At 46.0% G+C, this 22,524-nt stretch overlaps 1 protein-coding gene across 1 annotated transcript in view; it reads right to left on the reverse strand.

Annotated features, from left to right (window-relative positions):
* The window catches only part of LOC139281601 (transmembrane channel-like protein 5), a 192,972-nt gene that overhangs the window by 141,275 nt on the left and 29,173 nt on the right, over positions 1-22,524 (reverse strand). The window contains exon 3 of the mRNA XM_070901751.1: positions 19,454-19,588. Within this exon, the coding sequence (XP_070757852.1) occupies positions 19,454-19,588 (135 nt within the window). The remainder of the gene's footprint in view (positions 1-19,453; positions 19,589-22,524) is intronic.

Below are 22,524 nucleotides of genomic sequence, written 5' to 3' on the forward strand. Positions count from 1 at the left end.
CCAGCAGATGCCTCCACTGAAATCTCCTCATCCGTTGAAACTTTAAGAACTGTTCTCTAATTTTTAATTTCTTTTGTTGAAATACTATCTCTACAGTACTAATTTGAAAACTAGAACAATGTTAAAGTGACTTATTGCGATCAATATAAATGGAGAAACATCCACAAGGAAGTTTTGATCTGTCTGATTTGCTTTAAAGAACCATAAAAAAAATCATAATTTAGTAAACAGACAAATGCTGTAAATAACTTGTGTAGTTATTTTATTGTCGCAGTACTTCTTCAAAACTTCTCCTTGCATTCTAAGGCAGTCTAATGAAGGATCAGTTAATAAATAATTTTAAAAGTACACATTACAGAGCATGCTGGAGTTCTAGAATCATGGTGCGATGGAACATAATTGAAACAATACCCAAGCTAATGAAGTAATAATGTTTCAAATTATGAAAACATTCTAGCACAGGGTGGTTCTGGAACACATGCATTCTAATTAATGGGGAGGTTGGGGATACCACATCGCCCGCCTGTCCCTCTTTTCTGCAGCAACTGGTGCTGCTCTGCCTGGCCTCATGTCTTGTTCCCATTCCTCATCCTGACTCAGGGGGATATCGAGCAAGATGCCCAGGACCAAGCACTCCTTTCTCCTGGTGACTCCTATAAGGTGGAGTAGCACAGCACTTACTCTTTTTAGATGAAGTCCTCAGAGAATTTCCAGAATAAATGTTGCTCAAGTGTTGGTGAAGTCTTGACAAGTGTCCCAGAAAGTCTCCCGGTCTTTTTCAGAGGTCCTCTTCACCGTTCCAGCAGCAATGACCATGAAATGGTGAGTATCCCCTTAAGTAGCGCTTGAAATTATCATCACTGCCATGTTTATTCTCAAACAGCTGGTCGCTGTTCGGAAAGGGCGTTAGTTGAAGCACTAGTCACCAAAATGCTGCGTAGTCTCTTTAATGAGCGCTAGCAGGCATTTTAAGTGACAATCAGTTGTTTAACAATCCTCCGGGTGGCTGCTCCAAGCACTGGCTTCAACTCCTTTACCATCAGCCGGTCCAGGCAGCGGGCGGTCGAGGGGGTCGTTCAACCTGACTGCCTGCCTCTCTTCCGCTCTTACATCCGGTCCAGGGTGTCCTTGGAGATGGAGCACACGGTGTCCACCGGTACGCTCGCGGCCTTCCGCGAGAGGTGGGCACCGGAGGGACTGGAGTGCATCATCACGCCCAGCAACCAAATTTTAATTTGATTTTACGTTTTTAAGTTTAATTTGTTTTAATTGCCGGTGCTTTTAGTGTCTCCCTTCCCTTTTATAGGGGGCACTGGGGAAAATTGTGATTTTAGTGCCCAAAAAAAAAAACCAAAAAAAGAAAAACACAAAAAAAAAAAAAAAGGGGGGGAAAAAAAGGGCCTTGTAAATGTCTGGAGTGTCACCCAGGTCGGGTGGCACCGTTTAATGTTTTATGTTTTGCAGGTGAACTCCAAAAAGAGTTTCAACTCCTTTACCAAGATGGCATCTTGCACTAAACATGGGCTAAACCAGTGTTTCAGTTCAAGACCCCACCTTGGCCACCTCTTTAGCATCTAAAGTATTCAGTGAAAATCGCCCCACAGTGTTACGCACGTAAGTAGGACTAACACAGAATACACATCATTTACAAGGAATGATATTGAAAGTGATTGCAAGAGAAAAGGATCTAGGTGTTATTGTGCACAGATCAATGAACAATTCACAACCAATGCAGAGAAGTTTAGGTTGCCATACCACTAAAAATAAAATCTATCATATATCAAATGTATGCGAACAAAATCACAAACTATTAAAAATGTAGTCATAAAGCTGGCCCCAACAATCTGTCTCCCCCAAACAAACATCACAATGTTCCCTATTGGGCCTCTGGGTACACCATCTTTCCCTCATATTTCTAATTACCACCTGACATTTAGAGACCCAATACAAACAAAATATGAATGTGCAGAATATGAATGAGCAGAAGCATATCTGCAATGCAATAAAGTAAATTTCCCAGGAGCCACTGTGTATCCAAGGCTTCCATTGCATGCTCAAAGGCTCCTGGGACCTCAGTTCTACCACCTGATCTCTTGTATTTCATCAGCCGTCCTGCCCTTCTCCCTCCTGTTCTCTGTGGTGCATTAGCGGCCCAGGCCTATGCCTTGCACTCTTTGAGATGAACACCATGCAAGGTCAATTGGTAGATATATTTAAAAATTAACATCCCAAGTGTCATACAATTTCTGTTGTAATCAGCATTACTTGTTGAGCACCGTGCTTGGTTTAAAATGGTTTAAAATGTTTCAACTGTCATTGGTTCAGGTGAACGAGGTACAAACATTCCAGGGATGAGGGATTACAGTTATGTGGATAAACTAGATAAGCTGGGGTCATTCTCCTTAAACAGAGAAGACCACAAGGAGATTTGACAGAGGTGTTTAAAATCATGAAGGGTTTAGATAGAGTAAATAAAGAGAAACTGTTTCCAATGGCTGAAGGGTCGATAACCAGAGGGCACAGAATTATATTGATTGGTAAAAGAATCAGAGGCGACGGGAGGAAAAAAAAAGCATGCAATGAGTGGTTAGGTTTGGAACGCATTGCATGACCAGGTGGTGGAAACAGATTCAATAGTAGCCTTCAAAAGGGAATTGGATAAATACTTGGAAGGAGAAAAAAATGCAGCGATATGGGGAAAGGACGATGAATGGGACTAACTGTGATTGTTTTCGAAAGAGCCAGCGCAGTCAGTGGGCTGAATGGCCTCCTTCTATGCTGTACGATGATTCCATGTTCTAAATTTATCCAAAGGACCTGTTGACTAAAGTTGTGAATTTTCTCTAACAATTGGTGGTAATTTTTAGGGAGATGGCACCAGTGAGATAGCAGCTGAGCCCAGTAGACTGTCCCAGTATGGCCCTGGGAATGGGGACTTGTGCATTTGTATTTTATTTTGTAGATTTTCTAGCAGCAGTATAACTTTTCATATATAACGTTATAATGGAAGAAAGTTCAATCACTTAGCATATACCTTTTTCACTCTCCCTTCTTTGTGCCCCTCCAACCTTGAGCATCAATGTTAGCCGCGGCTGGTGTGTAGGACATGCACAAGAGCAGCTTGGTAAAGGTTCTCCTCCTGCTTTTCCCTATCCCTTGTGGTGAAGCCCAGCACTTTCCTGATATTAGCACAGTTGAGATTAGGAACTTGGCTAAGAGGGTGAAGACACCCTCACCTCTATTATTTGTGGCAGTTCTAACTGATGCTTAAAGCTGCAGTGTCACTACATTACCCTTAGTAGTTATTTTTACAGTTACTCCCAGGACAATATTGCTACACCTGCTGGGCTCAGCTGCACTGCTCCCAACATCTTAAAAATTACAACAATACAGTAATTGTTTTGAGATCTGGTTTTGATTGCTTGTGGGGGTTGAAGCTGGTTTATACACAAGTATATCTGGGCTAAGGGAGGGGAGGGGGGGTAGGCGTGGTTGTGGGCTGGGGCTCTGTCATGTATCCTACGTGGTTACTGCTTGTACTATTACAAGGTGTGCCACCAGAGAGTACTGCAGTGGGAGACTTGCAGGTTACCTGTACAGGTGTGCCTGGTCTAGTATAAAAGGCAGGCCACCAGGTGTGATCCTCACTCTGGAGTTATCAATAAAGGACTAAGGTCAGTACAGTTCAAGTACAACACATTGCCTCGTGGAGTCATTATCAGAGCATCTAAAGACATAACAGGCTCAAGTTTAGGTTGAGGATGGGGCTTGTGTTAAGATGTAGGAATATAGTTGTCAGGGTGTGGCTATTGGGGGAGGGGATGAGGGCAGGCATATCCGGTGCAGTCAAGTGTGTTAGAGGTGCTTGGGTTACAGTTATAAATGAGGGCCAAGAATGAGACTAGGTTCTGTTTCAAGGTCTTGGGGACCAGATACTGGGATAGTAGCATTGGATTCTATGGAGCATGTGGGTGGACAGAATGGTTATGGGTATAGTTTTCAGGTTGAAGAGGTGACTGTGATTAAGACCAGTTGTGGATATGGCATGGCTGGGAGTGGAGGTGGTGGGTTCCAGGTAGGCCAGGGTTAAGGCTCATGGTGAGGTCAGTGCATGATTCTCGGATGTCTGGCAGTAAGGATGGAGCTGACATGTGGATGAGAATGGCTTGTGCCTGACACACATGTAGGGGAAGTATGTCTTGATATGGACAATAGTTTAGTGTGAGGCAGGTAAAGGCTTGGGAGTTTGATTGTGGGAGCAAAAGGGCTGGGGGTGGGGTTGAGGTTTGTGTAGATAGGAAATGTTGTATCAACCATAACACTATGGTTAATTTTCCACAGGGCATCTTGGAAGGTTGCATACTTCTGAGGCAAGATCTAATCTGATGATTGGTGGGGTTAGATCCACAAAGCCTGTACCTTGTGTGAATGAAGTGATCTTGGGTGAGGCAGTGCGTGCGCCAAGGAATTGTTCAGTAGATGACCGGGTCTATCATTATCTCCTCAAATGTCTCTCCTATAGTCTGTTTTTAAAAACATTTCTGCATGTTAAAGCAATGTTGTTAGGCCTGAGCTTCCAGTGGTGCCTGCATTCCCAGCCCAAGGGTTTCTATTTTTCTCTCTTTGTCATTCACCACCCAAATTGCAACTAAGTCTCTTCCTCTTCTCCTCCCTCTTGGAATAAGAGGCTAAAAATTACTGTTGTGGATAACTGCCGACGAACACAACTCATTTGCATGGCATTCCTATGATGGCTATTTTAATGGATGCATTAACTCCAGAGCAGCAAGCAGTATTACAGACGGCTCAAGGCCAACAAAAAACCTGGGACCTAAAGAACAGGTTGTGGATGGAGAAAGCACAGGAGATACAGCAGCTGGCCGACAGCCATGATGCGCGAGGGTTCTTCATCGCAGTCAAGGCCACCTACGGCCCAAACACCCAAGGCTCCACCCTACTGCTAGCCAAGAATGGGGAAATACTCATCAAGGACACCGAGGCTGTCAGGGCCCGCTGGAAGGAGCGCTTCGAAGATCTCCTCAAACGAGGCTCTGCCTTTGACTCGAGTGTCCTCGATTCCATCCCGCAGCATGCTACTTGCCACCATATCAATAAAAACCCCAACACTGCACGAGGTAGAAAAAGCCATAAGGCAGCTTAAGAACAACAAGGCTTCGGGAGCGGATGGAATCTCTGCTGAGGCACTGAAGTATGGAGGAGAGGCACTACTGGCGCGAATACATGACCTCATCTCTCTCATCTGGAGGGAGGAGAGCATGCCGGGAGATCTCAGAGATGCAGTGATCGTGATCATCTTCAAAAAAGGGGACAAGTCCGACAGCGGCAACTACAGAGGAACCTCCCTGTTATCAGCCACTGGGAAGGTCATCGCTAGAGTCCTCCTCAACTGTCTGCTCCCTGTGGCTGAGGAACTCCTCCCAGAGTCACAGTGCATATTTCATCCCCTATGGGGCACAACGGACATGATTTTTGCAGCACATAGAAACATACATAGAAACATAGAAAATAGGTGCAGGAGTAGGCCATTCGGCCCTTCTAGCCTGCACCGCCATTCAATGAGTTCATGGCTGAACATTCAACTTCAGTACCCCATTCCTGCTTTCTCGCCATACCCCTTGATCCCCCTAGCAGTAAGGACCTCATCTAACTCCTTTTTGAATATATTTAGTGAATTGGCCTCAACAACTTTCTGTGGTAGAGAATTCCACAGGTTCACCACTCTCTGGGTGAAGAAGTTCCTCCGCATCTCGGTCCTAAATGGCTTACCCCTTATCCTTAGACTGTGACCCCTGGTTCTGGACTTCCCCAACATTGGGAACATTCTTCCTGCATCTAACCTGTCTAACCCCGTCAGAATTTTATATGTTTCTATGAGGTCCCCTCTCATTCTTCTGAACTCCAGTGAATACAAGCCCAGTTGATCCAGTCTTTCTTGATAGGTCAGTCCCGCCATCCCGGGAATCAGTCTGGTGAACCTTCGCTGCACTCCCTCAATAGCAAGAATGTCCTTCCTCAGGTTAGGAGACCAAAACTGTACACAATACTCCAGGTGTGGCCTCACCAATGCCCTGTACAACTGTAGCAACACCTCCCTGCCCCTGTACTCAAATCCCCTTGCTATGAAGGCCAACATGCCATTTGCTTTCTTAACCGCCTGCTGCACCTGCATGCCAACCTTCAATGACTGATGTACCATGACACCCAGGTCTCTTTGCACCTCCCCTTTTCCTAATCTGTCACCATTCAGATAATAGTCTGTCTCTCTGTTTTTACCACCAAAGTGGATAACCTCACATTTATCCACATTATACTTCATCTGCCATGCATTTGCCCACTCACCTAACCTATCCAAGTCGCTCTGCAGCCTCACAGCATCCTCCTCGCAGCTCACACTGCCACCCAACTTAGTGTCATCCGCAAATTTGGAGATACTACATTTAATCCCCTCATCTAAATCATTAATGTACAGTGTAAACAGCTGGGGCCCCAGCACAGAACCTTGCGGTACCCCACTAGTCACTGCCTGCCATTCTGAAAAGTACCCATTTACTCCTACTCTTTGCTTCCTGTCTGACAACCAGTTCTCAATCCATGTCAGTACACTACCCCCAATCCCATGTGCTCTAACTTTGCACATCAATCTCTTGTGTGGGACCTTGTCGAACGCCTTCTGAAAGTCCAAATATACCACATCAACTGGTTCTCCCTTATCCACTCTACTGGAAACATCCTCAAAAAATTCCAGAAGATTTGTCAAGCATGATTTCCCTTTCACAAATCCATGCTGACTTGGACCTATCATGTCACCTCTTTCCAAATGCACTGCTATGACATCCTTAATAATTGATTCCATCATTTTACCCACTACCGATGTCAGGCTGACCGGTCTATAATTCCCTGTTTTCTCTCTCCCTCCTTTTTTAAAAAGTGGGGTTACATTGGCTACCCTCCACTCCATAGGAACTGATCCAGAGTCAATGGAATGTTGGAAAATGACTGTCAACGCATCCACTATTTCCAAGGCCACCTCCTTAAGTACTCTGGGATGCAGTCCATCAGGCCCTGGGGATTTATCGGCCTTCAATCCCATCAATTTCCCCAACACAATTTCCCGGCTAATAAGGATTTCCCTCAGTTCCTCCTCCTTACTAGACCCCCCGACCCCTTTTATAACCGGAAGGTTGTTCGTGTCCTCCTTCGTGAATACCGAACCAAAGTACTTGTTCAATTGGTCCGCCATTTCTTTGTTCCCCGTTATGACTTCCCCTGATTCTGACTGCAGGGGACCTACATTTGTCTTTACTAACCTTTTTCTCTTTACATATCTATAGAAACTTTTGCAATCCATCTTAATGTTCCCTGCAAGCTTCTTCTCGTACTCCATTTTCCCTGCCCTAATCAAACCCTTTGTCCTCCTCTGCTGAGTTCTAAATTTCTCCCAGTCCCCAGGTTCGCTGCTATTTCTCGCCAATTTGTATGCCACTTCCTTGGCTTTAATACTATCCCTGATTTCCCTTGATAGCCAGGAATGTACAATTGTTGTAGTTCATCCATGCGGTCTCTAAATGTCTGCCATTGCCCATCCACAGTCAACCCCTTAAGTATCATTCGCCAATCCATCTCAGCCAATTCACGCCTCATACCTTCAAAGTTAGCCTTCTTTAAGTTCTGGACCATGGTCTCTGAATTAACTGTTTCATTCTCCATCCTAATGCAGAATTCCACCATATTATGGTCACTCTTCCCCAAGGGGCCTCGCACAACGAGATTGCTAATTAATCCTTTCTCATTACATAACACCCAGTCTAAGATGGCCTCCCCCCTAGTTGGTTCCTCGACATATTGGTCTAAAAAACCATCCCTTATGCACTCCAGAAAATCCTCCTCCACCGTATTGCTTCCAGTTTGGTTAGCCCAATCTATGTGCATATTAAAGTCACCCATTATAACTGCTGCACCTTTATTGCACGCACCCCTAATTTCCTGTTTGATGCCCTCCCCAACATCACTACTACTGTTTGGAGGTCTGTACACAACTCCCACTAACGTTTTTTGCCCTTTGGTGTTCTGCAGCTCTACCCATATAGATTCCACATCATCCAAGCTAATGTCCTTCCTAACTATTGCCTTAATCTCCTCCTTAACCAGCAATGCTACCCCACCTCCTTTTCCTTTTATTCTATCCTTCCTGAATGTTGAATACCCCTGGATGTTGAGTTCCCAGCCCTGCTCATCCTGGAGCCACGTCTCCGTAATCCCAATCACATCATATTTGTTAACATCTATTTGCACAGTTAATTCATCCACCTTATTGCGGATACTCCTTGCATTAAGACACAAAGCCTTTAGGCTTGTTTTTTTAACACCCTCTGTCCTTTTAGAATTTTGCTGTACAATGGCCCTTTTTGTTCTTTGCCTTGGGTTTCTCTGCCCTCCACTTTTCCTCATCTCCTTTCTGTCTTTTGTTTTTGCCTCCTTTTTGTTTCCCTCTATCTCCCTGCATTGGTTCCCATCCCCCTGCCATATTAGTTTAACTCCTCCCCAACAGCACTAGCAAACACTCCCCCGAGGACATTGGTTCCGATTCTGCCCAGGTGCAGACCGTCCGGATTGTACTGGTCCCACCTCCCCCAGAACCGGTTCCAATGCCCCAGGAATTTGAATCCCTCCCTGCTGCACCATTGCTCAAGCCACGTATTCATCTGAGCTATCCTGCGATTCCTACTCTGACTAGCACGTGGCACTGGTAGCAATCCCGAGATTACTACTTTTGAGGTCCTACTTTTTAATTTAGCTCCTAGCTCCTTAAATTCATTTCGTAGGAACTCATCCCTTTTTTTACCTATGTCATTGGTACCAACGTGCACCACGACAACTGGCTGTTCTCCCTCCCTTTTTAGAATGTCCTCCACCCGCTCCGAGACATCCTTGACCCTTGCACCAGGGAGGCAACATACCATCCTGGAGTCTCGGTTGCGGCCGCAGAAACGCCTATCTATTCCCCTTACAATTGAATCCCCTATCACTATCGCTCGCCCACTCTTTTTCCTGCCCTCCTGTGCAACAGAGCCAGCCACGGTGCCATGAACTTGGCTGCTGCTGCCCTCCCCTGATGAGTCATCCCCCTCAACAGTACTCAAAGCGGTGTATCTGTTTTGCAGGGGGATGACCACAGGGGACCCCTGCACTACCTTCCTTGCACTACTCTTCCTGCTGGTCTTCCATTCCCTCGCTGGCTGTGGACCCTTCTCCTGCAGTAAGACCAACTCGCTACACGTGATACTCACGTCATTCTCAGCATCGTGGATGCTCCAGAGTGAATCCACCTTCAGCTCCAACTCCGCAACGCGGACCGTCAGTAGCCGGAGGTGGACACACTTCCCGCACATGTAGTCGTCAGGGACACTGGTGTTGTCCCTGTGTTCCCACATGGTACAGGAGGAGCATATCACGTGACCGAGCTGTCCTGCCATGACTTAACCCTTAGATACACTTAAATTGCCGACAACAATGTTAAAAGTTACTGACTAATAAAGAAAAAGAAAAACTACTCACCAATCAGCAGCCAATCACTTACCACGTTGGCTGTGACGTCACCTTTTGATTTCTTTCTACTTCTTTTTTGCCTTCTCTCCCAGCTGGAGCTGCACCGGTACGCCTCTCTCAACTCCCGCCTCTCTCGACGCTCCCCGGACTGCTGAGCCTTTTATAGGCCGCTGCCTCTCTCGACTCCCGCCTCTCTCGACGCTCCCCGGACTGCTGAGCCTTTTATAGGCCGCTGCCTCTCTCGACTCCCGCCTCTCTCGATGCTCCCCGGACTGCTGAGCCTTTTATAGGCCGCTGCCTCTCTCGACTCCCGCCTCTCTCGACGCTCCCCGGACTGCTGAGCCTTTTATAGGCTGCTGCCTCTCTCGACTCCCGCCTGCAGGAAAAATGCAGGGAACGGCACCAGCCCTTATACATGGCCTTCTTCGACCTTACAAAGGCCTTTGACACTGTTAACCGCGAGGGTCTTTGGAGCATCCTCCTCCCTTTCGGATGCCCCTAAAAGTTCGTCACCATCCTCCGCCTGCTCCAGGATGACATGCAGGCCGTGATCCTTACCAATGGATCCATTGCAGACCCAATCCACATCCGGACCATAGTTAAACAGGGCTGCGTCATCGCCCCAACCCTCTTCTCAATCTTCCTCGCTGCCATGCTCCACCTCACAGTCGACAAGCTCCCCGCTGGAGTGCAACTAAACTACAGAACCAGTGGGGAACTGTTCAACCTGCGCCATCTCCAGGCCAGGTCCAAGACCACTGTCGTCGAGCTACAGTACGCAGACGAAGCCTGCGCCTGCGCATATACAGAGGCTGAACTCCAGGACATAGTCTACGTATTTATTGAGGCGTACGAAAGCATGGGCCTTACGCTAAATATCAGCAAGACAAAGGTCCTCCACCAGCCTGTCCTTACTGCACAGAACTGCCCCCCAGTCATCAAGATCCATGGCACAACCCTGGACAACATGGACCACTTCCCATATCTCGGGAGCCTCAACAAAAGTAGGCATTGACGACAAGATCCAATACTGCCTCCAGTGCGCCAGTGCAGCCTTATTACCTCGCTATCAACGTTCCCTGTAAGCTGCGCGGCCACACAGCAATCTGAGAAAGTAGCGCGCAGGCTGCTCACAAGCTATCCTGTTGACGATACTGCACAGTCGTGTTGCAAATTTAAAGGTACCACGCATTTAAATAAATTTAGCGGGAGCATTTCTACAATCACTGCCATTCATAGAAACATAGAAAATAGGTGCAGGAGTAGGCCATTCGGCCCTTCAAGCCTGCACCACCATTCAATAAGATCATGGCTGATCATTCCCTCAGTACCCCTTTCCTGCTTTCTCTCCATACCCCTTGATCCCTTTAGCCGTAGGGGCTATATCTAACTCCCTCTTGAATATATCCAATGAACTGGCATCAAGAACTCTCTGCGGCAGGGAATTCCACAGGTTAACAACTCTCTGAGTGACGAAGTTTCTCCTCATCTCAGTCCTAAATGGCCTACCCCTTATCCTAAGACTGTGTCCCATAGTTCTGGACTTCCCCATCATTGGGAACATTCTTCCTGCATCTAACCTGTCTAGTCCTGTCAGAATCTTGTAAGTTTCTATGAGATCCCCTCTCATCCTTCTAAACTCCAGTGTATAAAGGTCCAGTTGATCCAGTCTCTCCTCGTATGTCAGTCCCGCCATCCCGGGAATCAGTCTGGTGAACCTTCGCTGCACTCCCTCAATAGCAAGAACATCCTTCCTCACATTAGGAGAGCAAAACTGAACACAATATTCCAGGTGAGGCCTCACCAAGGCCCTGTACAACTGCAGTAAGACCTCCCTGCTCCTGTACTCAAATCCCCTAGCTATGAAGGCTAACATACCATTTGCCTTCTTCACAGCTTGCTGTACCTGCATGCCGACTTTCAATGACTGATGAACCATGACACCCAGGTCTTGTTGCACCTCTCCCTTTCCTAATCTGCCGCCATTCAGATAATATTCTGCCTTCAGATAGCCTCACATTTATCCACAATATACTGCATCTGCCATGCATTTTCCCACTCACCTAACATGTCCATGTCACCCTGCAGTCTTTCAGCGTCCTCCTCAAAGCTCACACCGCCATCCAGTTTCATGTCATCTGCAAACTTGGAGATATTACACTCAATTCCTTCATCTAAATCATTAATGTATATTGCAAAGAGCTGGGGTCCCAACACTGAGCCCTGCGGTACTCCACTAGTCGCTGCCTGCCATTCTGAAAAGGATCCATTTATCCCTACTCTCTGCTTTCTGCTTTCTGTCTGCCAACCAGTTCTCTATCCACGTCAGTATATTACCCCCAATACCATGTGCTTTGATTTTGCACACCAATCTCTTGTGTGGGACCTTGTCAAAAGCCCTTTGAAAGTTCAAATACACCACATCCACTGGTTCTCCCTTGTCCACTCTACTAGTTATATCTTCAAAAAATTCCAGAAGATTTGTCAAGCATGATTTCCCTTTCATAAATCCATGCTGACTTGGACCGATCCTGTCACTGCTTTCCAAATGCGCTGCTATTTCATCTTTAATAATTGATTCCAACATTTTCCCCACTACTGATGTCAGGCTAACGGGTCTATAATTACCCATTTTCTCTCTCCCTCCTTTTTTAAACAGTGGTGTTACATTAGCTACCCTCCAGTCCATAGGAACTGATCCAGAGTTGATAGACTGTTGGAAAATGATCACTGATGCTTCCACTATTTCTAGGGCCACTTCCTTAAGTACTCTGAGATGCAGACTATCAGGCCCCGGGGATTTATCGGCCTTCAATCCCATCAATTTCCCTAACACAATTTCCCGCTTTATAAGGATATCCTTCTCACTAGACCCTCGGTCCCCTCGTATTTCCGGAAGGTTATTTGTGTCTTCCTTCGTGAAAACAGAACCAAAGTATTTGTTTAACTGGTCCGCCATTTCTTTGTTCCTCATTATAAATTCACCTGACTCTGACTGCAAGGGATCTACGTTTGTTTTCGCTAATATTTTTCTCTTCACATATCTATAGAAGCTTTTGCAGTCAGTTTTTATGTTCCCAGCAAGCTTCCTCTCATACTCCCTCCTAATTAAACCCTTTGTCCTCCTCTGCTGTATTACAAAATTTTCCCAGTCCTCAGATTTGCTGCTTTTTCTGGCCAATTTATATGCCTCTTCCTTGGATTTAACACTATCCTTAATTTCCCTTGTTAACCACGGTTGAGCCATCTTCCCCATTTTATTTTTACTCCAGACAGGGATGTACAATTGTTGAAGTTCATCCATGTGATCTTTAAATGTTTGCCATTGCCTATCCACCGTCAACCCTTTAAGTATCACTCGCCAGTCTATTCTAGCCAATTCATGTCTCATACCATCGAAGTTACCTTTACCCAAGTTCAGAACCCAAATCTCTGAATTAACTGTGTCACTCTCCATCTTAATAAAGTATTCTACCATATTATGGTCACTCTTCTCCAAGGGCCCTCGCACAACAAGATTGTTAATTCGTCCTTTTTCATTACACATCACCCAGTCTAAGATGGCCAGCCCTTAGTTGGTTCCTCGGTCTAGAAAACCATCCCTAATACACACCAGAAAATCCTCCTCCACCGCATTGCTACCAGTTTGGTTAGCCCAGTCAATATGTAGATTAAAGTCGCCCATGATAACTGCTGTACCTTTATTGCACGCATCCCTAATTTCTTTCTGTCCCCATCCTCATTACTACGGTTTGGTGGTCTATACACAACTCCCACTGGCGTTTTCTGCCCTTTGGTATTCCGTAGCTCCACCCATACCGATTCCACATCATCCAAGCTAATGTCCTTCCTTACTATTGCATTAATTTCCTCTTTAACCAGCAACACCACCCCACTTCCTTTTCCTTTCTGTCTATCCTTCCTGAATGTTGAATACCTCTGGATGTTGAGTTCCCAGCCTTGGTCACCCTGGAGCCATGTCTCCGTGATGCCAATTACATCATATCCATTAACTGCTATTTGCGCAGTTAATTCATTCACCTTATTCCGAATACTCCTCGCATTGAGGCACAGAGCCTTCAGGCTTGTCTTTTTAATGCTCTTTGCCCCTTTAGGATTTTGATGAAATGTGACCCTTTTTGCTTTTTGCCTTGAGTTTCTCTGCCCTCCACTTTTACTTTTCTTCTTTCTATCTTTTGCTTCTGCCCCCATTCTACTTCCCTCTGTCTCCCTGCATAGGTTCCCATCCCCCTGCCATATTAATTTAACCCTTCCCCAACAGCACGAGCAAACACTCCCCCTCGGACATTCATTCGTACACTTGTGAATGTTGGATGGATATAGGTTTGGCTGTGGTGATTTTCATTGTCAAACAGTAAAGCTACATCAGTGCTTTCTTTGTCTGTAGAGCTCAGCAACTCTATGGATAGTTTTGCTGAGGTAACATGGAGCTACCATGTCATTTCTTATGGTTAAATGTAAGACTTCATTAGTAAGGGGAGTCGAGGTTAAATTAAGCTGCGTCGCTGAGGTAGAATTTGACTTTCTTTGGCATAAGACTACGGCCGTGAAATTCGGCACCTCTGCGTACACATGTAGATTTGCAGGCACCGCATATCAATCTGAACATGTACTGCAACTACTACTACTCCCTTAAAGGTGTACGACCGCGCCCAGCACATTATGATGGTGAATGCCCATTATCCTAACAGCAGTTATGATGCCTGCATCCTGTGCCAGAGCGGTGTGCCAGCAATCTTCCAGCCACCACGTCGAACCTGAGGGTGGCTGCTCGGAGACAAGGGCTATCTACTCTACATCTGGCTGATGACTTCCCTCTGCAACCCCAGTACTCATATAATGAGAGCCATGCTGCCACGAGGAACCTCATTGAGTAAAGCATCAGTGTGCTGAAGCAAAGGTTCCACTGCCTTGACTGCTCGGGAGGAGTGCTCCAGCACATGATGGAGTGGGTGTCCCATTTCGTGGCAGTCTGCTGCATCCTCAACATGGCCATCATGGTGCAGCTTTCCACACTCGTGAACCCAGCCGCAATGGCAGCAGTCTGAGCCTGCAGAAGTGCCACCCCAGGCTTTCGGGGGGGGGGGCGGTGGGGAAGAAAGGAGAGGGAGAAGGGAGGGATGGAGCAGGGAGAAGGGAGGGATGGAAAAGAAGGGAGGGAGAAGGAGGGAGGGGGAGGGGGAGGAGGGAGGGAGAAGGGAGAAGGGAAGGATAGAGAAGATGGGAGGGAGAAGGAGTAAGGGGGGAGGAGGGAGGAGGAGGCGGCAGCACATCAGATCCCCGTTCCGGACGAGCTGTCCGTGAGCGCCTCATCAGAATCCGATTCCCTGAATGAAACCCCAGAACCCCGTTGCTCACCACTTCCCCACCTTTCCATCCCTCTGTCACGGAACATCACAGCGCCCTTTTGAACACAAAGCTGAAATGTGAGCCACCACTAAACAAACATAATTTATAAATGAGTCAATCCAAAACTACATAACAATGTCAACTAATTGCCCTGTGCATTCCCTTAGTGTCTGTCTTTTGTATTCCTGTGCCTACTCGAGTGTGCCCATGCAGTGCTACCCCTGTGGCTGGTGGGAGGCTGTTGACTTTCCGGAGCGGGGGGCCTTGCAGGAGCAGCTCTGGGCCTAGAGGGCCTGGCTGTAGACAGCACCATCTCAGCAAGGGCACTGGCGGAGTGACAGTGGTGGGAGTAGGAATGCTGTCATCCCGATAAAGGACAGCAGGTTCTTGCTCCACAGGGCCACTGCCACTCCCCCTGGGGTGGCACCTCAGCATTCCTCGCCATCTGTTGGAGAACAGATTGCTGGACTGCTGTGACACCCTGCAAACCCCTTTCCACACTGGTAAACCCAGCCACGATGGCAGCAGTCTGAGCTTGTGTGGCAGCAAGCTGAGACTGCATGAGTGCAATCCGATCTTCCACTGCAGCATTCAGGCGTTGGGTCGCTTCCATTTGTGCTGCAATGGAAGTCGCCACATTGCCCATCATAGCCAGCATCATGGTTGGGTCCACAACTGTTCAAATGGAGTTGCCCATCATTTTCATCCTGGCAATCATGGACTCCAAGTTCCGCGCAAAGCCCCATGCAATGTTGAATTTGAACTCCTCCATGCTTCTTGACACTGACAAGCAGCTCTCTGGCCTGCCAATGCACCAAGCATTTCTGTGTGAATGCCCATCACCCTTCTGCTGAAGGCCGCCCCATCTATGTTATCATCCGAGTCCTGTGCAGCAGAACTCGTGCGAGAACTCGCCCTCTGGGGAGCTGGCAAATGAGCTACCCTTTCCCCCTGGCCTGGTTACAGCCGGTGACTCACACGTGCCGATTCCCCCTCTATTCCCCCTGTCTTCTTCTGTACACCACCAGGACCAAGGCCTCCAGTGCTGCATCAGAGAACCTACCTTGCCTTCTCCCTTCACTGTTGAGCTATGGCAGCATGCAGAGTGACAATGAGGTGTATCTGCAACAAAGCACCACCCCTTTAAGTAGTGCAGAGAGCCTAGGCAAATTTAATTGGCCAGTAGACTGCACCCAATATTGGCTCCCCGCAAGAGTTAAGCCAACCAGCAGCACGTTTAGAGCTGAGCTCAATGCTCCAGCAAGCAGCATGAACTTTGGGTGCTGCCTGAACCACTCGGAAAGGGCATGGACAGATTGCGTTTACACTCCATTTGCTCGTTTTTGAGCGTAATTGAATTTCACCCCCAATATTTCATCTTGTAAAACTAAAAATCTATTTGCTATATTTTTTTTCCCTCTATTGCTTCGATCAACATTTTTTCTCTTCTCTTCCTCCTCCCCTGAAGGCATTGACTTCTTGCTGGGGTTCAATGGGCACATAGAAACATAGAAAATAGGAGCAGTAGTAGGCCATTCGGCCCTTTGAGTCTGCACCGCCATACAATATGATCAATGCTGATCCTCTATCTCAACAACACATTCCCACTTTTTCCCATACCCCTTGATGTCTTTTGTTTCTAAAAATCTATTTATCTCCCTCTTCAATAAATGCAGTGATTCAGCTTCCACAGCCTTCTGTGGTAGAGAATTCCACAGGTTCACCAGCCTCAGAGTGGTCCTCTGTGAGCCCAGACAATAGGTGATGTGATTCAGAGGGCATGACACCCAATCCCAAATTTGTCCCCACTCAATGTCTGCATACTCGCTCTTTCTGCCATTATCAGCCCCTAAATGTCAAGTCCAACATTTGGTTTACTTGATAAATTTTTATTTTTATAAAACATTAATTTTACAACAAACAAAAATACTTTAAGTTAAGGCAGCCATTCTACCATTCTCCACATGTGATAAAGTCAGTTTTACATTTGAATGTAATCTAATGCAAGCTTGTAGGGGTAATTTTTTATCTTTATCACACGGGTAGTAATCTGCTAGAGTAGATTGCCTACCCATTATAGAACCTGTCTGTTTTTCATTCCATTGATTTAAAATCTGTGCACCTTACTTTTAAGGGACTTCACTCTAATGGCCCAATATCTACCAGTATAATAGTGTAACCTAGGGGTGTAACAATATTATCCCCTTGTGACTCAAATCGGATATTTGTGCTTTTCGCATGTGTATTTCTTCAATCTCTTTGAAAGTGGACCAAGAAAACACTTGCGATCAGGCCAGATATGAACCATATGAACCTTTGCTTCACAATAAGGTGAACATACAGAACCATTAGACCAAACTCAATTAATCCAATCTTACATATCCTTGCATAATAATAAAAAAGAATGTGTATTGGTAGCCCACATCAGTGGGTCATGTTACTTGACTTAAACAAGATGTTCTAGCTATCAACAACTTATATTTATATAGCGCCTTTAATGTAGTGAAACATTCCAAGGCGCTTCATAGGAGTGTTATGAGATTAAAAATTTGACATCGAGCCGTACAAGTAGAAATTAGTGCAAGTGGCCAAAAGCTTGGTCAAGGAGGTACGTTTTAAGGAGCGTCTTGAAGGAGGAAAAAGAGGTAGAGAGGCGGAGAGGTTTAGGGAGGAAGTTCTAGAGCTTGGGGCCTAGGCAACAGAAGGCACGGCCACCAATGGTTGAGCGATTATAAGCGACTATTGTCCAACATTTCTAACCTCTTCACCTCAACAAAGGCCCTCAGTTTTCTGGTTAATAAACCCACACTCACAGCCTTCCCTTTCATGAAGCCTCGGTTCCCCAGCCTCTGTTTATTTACTTCTGCTCATAGACAGAAAGTAATGAAAGGACTTTCTAACATATTGGGCCCAAGTTTCCACAAGAAAAAAAACGGGCGCCCCTCCGAGCTGGGCGCCTGTTTTTCGCGCCTAAAACGGCGCCTAAAAAAATCCTCGGTAGTCTGCACCTACTTACAGGTCCTCTGGCCCTTGGCGCAGTCAGCACGAGCTGTGGGGGGGCGGAGCCAGGTCCCGGCGCTGAAAACAGTGCCGGGACCTCTGCACATGCGCGCTACTGTGTGGGAGGGGCCCGAAGCATGCAGCCCCTAGCCCTGGCCCAATGGCCTCACTGGGGCTCCTCCCACGGCCAGCTCCTGCTCCCCGCCTGACCAGATCCGACACTCGCTCTCCCCCCCACCCCCGCCGACCAGACCCGACCCGACACCCGCTCCGACCTGACACCCGCTCCCCCCCCTCCGACGACCCGAGACCCGAGACCCGCTCCCCCGCCCCAAGACCCGACACCCGCTCCCCCCCCGCCCCGAGACCCGCTCCCCCCGCACCGACCCGAGACCCGACACCCGACACCCGCTACCCCCCCCCCGACTGACCCGACCCGCGCTCCTGTTCCCCGACCCGACGCCCCCCCCTCTCTCTCTCTCCCTCCCTCTCTCTCTCCCTCCCCTCTCTCCCTCCCCCCTCCCCTCTCTCTCTCCCTCCCCTCTCTCTCTCCCTCCCCTCTCTCTCTCTCCCTCCCCTCTCCCCTCTCTCTCTCCCTCCCCTCTCTCTCTCCCTCCCTCTCTCTCTCTCCCTCTCTCCCCCTCCCGCTCAGTGGCACGAACGGCTGCAGAATTCTCCCTGGCTGAAGCACTTTCACACAGGTAGGAAGATGGTTTATTTAATCTTTTCTTGGCTTATAAATGTTTATTCAGGTTGGATTTATTTGTATAATATTTGTAGAAGTATAAATAAGGATTTATTGTCGAATTTAATGAGTTCCCTTCCCCCCCCCCCCCGCACCTCCCCACCTCGTTCTGGACGCCTAATGTGTAACCTGCGCCTGATTTTTTAATGTGTAGAACAGGTTTTTTCAGTTCTACAAAAATCTTCACTGGCTCCATTCTACTTTAGTTTGGAGTACATTTTCACTGTGGAAACTTTCAAATCAGGCGTCAGTGGCCGGACATGCCCCCTTTTGAAGAAAAAATTCTGTTCTAAACTAGAACTGTTCTACCTGACTAGAACTGCAGAAAGAAAAATGTGGAGAATTGCGATTTCTAAAATAGTCCGTTCTCCACCAGTTGCTCCTAAAAATCAGGCGCGAATCATGTGGAAACTTGGGCCCAATGAGTGGATGGCCCTTTTAGATCACCTAGACACGCTATCACATTTCCTTATTGTTTAGCAGAACCACATTTTGTCTTGGTGCCTTAATTCTAAACTTGTGAGAATGTACTTTGCTAAAAATAACAATTTTTTTCCGAATGCTTTCTGTGGAAAAATGGTTAAAAAAATCCTGAAATGTGGAAGTCAGTATTATTACACAAACTATTTGGGATATCATTGCCGCTTAATTAGTAAGTATTAAAGTATGTCCAAAACAACCTACCCTTTTATAACATGGATAATTTTACCACAGATCTGTCTATCTGTATTCAAAATTGTAAAATTATTAATTTAAACTAATTTCATTTACCTGGCTCTTCGTTTGATGTTTCTGCATTTCTGTGAATGCCAGGAATGAATGAAGTATCTCGGTGACTATACCCATCATATGCAGATGAAGCAGAGCTGTAAGAATCATCTGCCAAGGGCTCAAATCCAGGATTAACTATCCAGTAAAAACAGCAAATGTAACAAATTGTAAATATATTTCATACTAGATGCAGTAATGATTACAGTGATTGAATAGTCAGGAGAGGTGTCAAGTGGAGTACAGGAACTTTTCTTTTGATGTTTTTACACTGCTGGTCATTTAGTTTGGATTCCTGGAGATTGACATCAGTGAGCTGCCATTCAGTGTTTATAATGCTAAAAATGACTCCCTTAACCTGGGAGCAGAATTGTAGATCCGTGATAAACCGGTCTAATGTTGCCAGAATAAGTGATCTGTGTTTGATGGCCTAAACACGGGGAGTCACTTCACAGATTCTGGTGTTCAGAGATCCAAACCAAAAGGCAGCTCATAGGTGTCAGAAAGTGTGAACTGTTTGTTTAATTTACTTAAAGATCAGATGGGTTTGTTTCATTGAGTTAATTAACTGAGGCTTCCTGTGACTGAAAGAGCTGGTAATTCCTTTGTGAAGTTCTTACAAACCATTTATTGATGTATACAAGACTAGGGCACGGGGTCACAGGTTTAAACTGACAACAAGTAAATTCAGGATTGATATCAGCGGGTTTAAGCCTTTCACAATCTCAGGACGTCCCAAAGCGCTTCACAGTCAATTAAGAATTTTTAAAGTTTAGTCACCCTTGTCATGTAGAAAAATACGGCAGGCAATTTCCACACATTAAAGTTCCACAAACAGCAATGACATGAATGGCCAGATAATCTTTTTTTTTCAAAGTGATGTTAGTTGATGGATATATATTGGCCAAGATACTGGGAGAATCCTCTGGTTTTCTTTCAAGAGTGCCATGAGATCTTTTACGTCCACCCGTGAGGGCTGACGGCATCTTGGTTTAACATCTCACTGAAAACACCGCACCTCCGACTGTACAGCACTGAAATGTCAGCCTGGCTTACGTGCTTAAGTCAGAGTGGGGATGAAACCCACAACCTACTGAGTCAGAGGTCAGAGTGCTGCCACTGAGTCAAAACTGACATCTTCACACAAGATGGACAAATACATGGACTGGAGTCTCAGATAAGAAGTGGAGGCAAAAACCCTGGAATTATTTAAGAACCAATTAGATGCTGAAACGGAGAGACTTTAGTGTTATTCTGCTTGTATGTACCAAGGGAATATGATGTTGTGGCAATAACGGAAACCTAGCTCAAAAAGGGCAGGATTGGGTATTAAATAGTCCTGGATATAGGCTTTTCAGGAAAGATAGGGAAGGAAAGATAGGAGGTATTGTGGCAATATTGGTTAAGCGGAATGTTACAGTGCTGGAGAGAGAGGGGTCAAGGACAGAATCTATATGGCTAAAGTTAAGAAATGATAGAGGTGCCATTACACTACTAGGTGTATTCCATAGAGCACCAAATAGTGGGAGAGATATGGAGAATCAAATTTGCAGAGAGATGCAAGAACTATCGATTAGTGATAATGGGGGACTTCAACTATCTTAATATAGACTGGGATAGTAATGGTGTAAAGGGCAGAGAGGGGGAAGAATTTCTGAAGTGTGTTCAGGAGAACTTTCTTAATCAGTATGTTTCCGGCCCAACGAGGAAGGAGGCATTGCTGGATCTGGTTCTGGGGAATGAGGTAGGTCAAGTGGAGCAAGTTTCAGTAGTTGAACATTTAGCGAACAGTGATCATAGTATCATAAGGTTTAGATTAGCTATGGAAAAGGACAGGGAGCAACCTAGAGTAAAAATACTTAATTAGAGGAGGGAAAATTTCAGTGGGATGAGAACGGATCTGGCCCGGGTAAATTGGAATCAAAGATTGGCAGGCAAAAACCACAGTGGAACAATGGGCTGCCTTTAAAGAGGAAATAGTTCAGGTACAGTCAGGTATATTCCTACTAGGGGGAAAGGTAGGGCAATAAAGTCAGAACACCATGGATGACGAAAGAGATGGAGAGTAAGATGAAGCAAAAAAAGAACACGTATGATAGATGTCAGGTCGAGAATACATCTGAGAATCAGGCTATATATAGAAAGTTCAGAGAAGTGAAAAAGAAAATAAGAGGGGCAAAGAGAAGGTAATTCAAAAGTCTTCTATAGTCATATAAATAGTAAACAGGTAGTAAGAGGCGGGATGAGGCTGATTAAGTACCAAAAAGGAGATCTACGCATGGAAGCAGAGGGTATAGCTAAGGTACTAAATGAGTACTTTGCATCTGTCTTCATCAAGGAAGGAGATGCTGCCATGGACATAGTAAAATGAGATGGTGGAGGAGATACTGGATGGTATAAGAATTGAAAAAGACGAGGTACTCGAAAGGCTGGCTGTACTTAAATTAGCTAAGTCACCAGGACCGGATGGGATGCATCCTAGAACGCTGAGGGAAGTGAAGGAAGAAATCAGGCCATAATCTTCCAATCCTCTTTAGAAACGGGAGTACTTCCAGAAGACTGTAAAATTGCAAATGTTACGCCCTTGTTCAAAAAAAGAGTGTAAAGATAAATGCAGCAACTATTGGCCGGTCAGTTTAACCTCAATAGTGGGAAAGTTTTTAGAAACAATAATCAGGGACAAAATTAACAGTCACTTGGACAAGTGTGGATTAATTAAGGAGAGCCAGCATGGATTTGTTAAAGGCAAATCGTGTATAACCAACTTGATCGAGTTTTTTTGATGAGGTAACAAAGTGGGTTGATGTGGTTGATGTGGTACACATGGATTTCCGAAAGGCGTTGAACAAAGTGCCACATAATAGGCTTGCCAGCAAAGTTGAAGCCCATGGAATAAAAAGAACAGTGACAGCACGGATACAAAATTGGCTAAATGGCAGGAAACAGAGAGTAGTGCTGAATGGTTGTTTTTCCAGAGTGGAGGAAGGTGTTCCTCAGGGGTCGGGACTGGGGTCACTGCTTTTTTTGATATATATTCATGAATTGGATGTGGGTATACAGGGCACAATTTCAAA

The sequence above is a fragment of the Pristiophorus japonicus genome, chromosome 15, assembly GCF_044704955.1.
Source record: "Pristiophorus japonicus isolate sPriJap1 chromosome 15, sPriJap1.hap1, whole genome shotgun sequence".
Taxonomy (NCBI): domain Eukaryota; kingdom Metazoa; phylum Chordata; class Chondrichthyes; family Pristiophoridae; genus Pristiophorus; species Pristiophorus japonicus.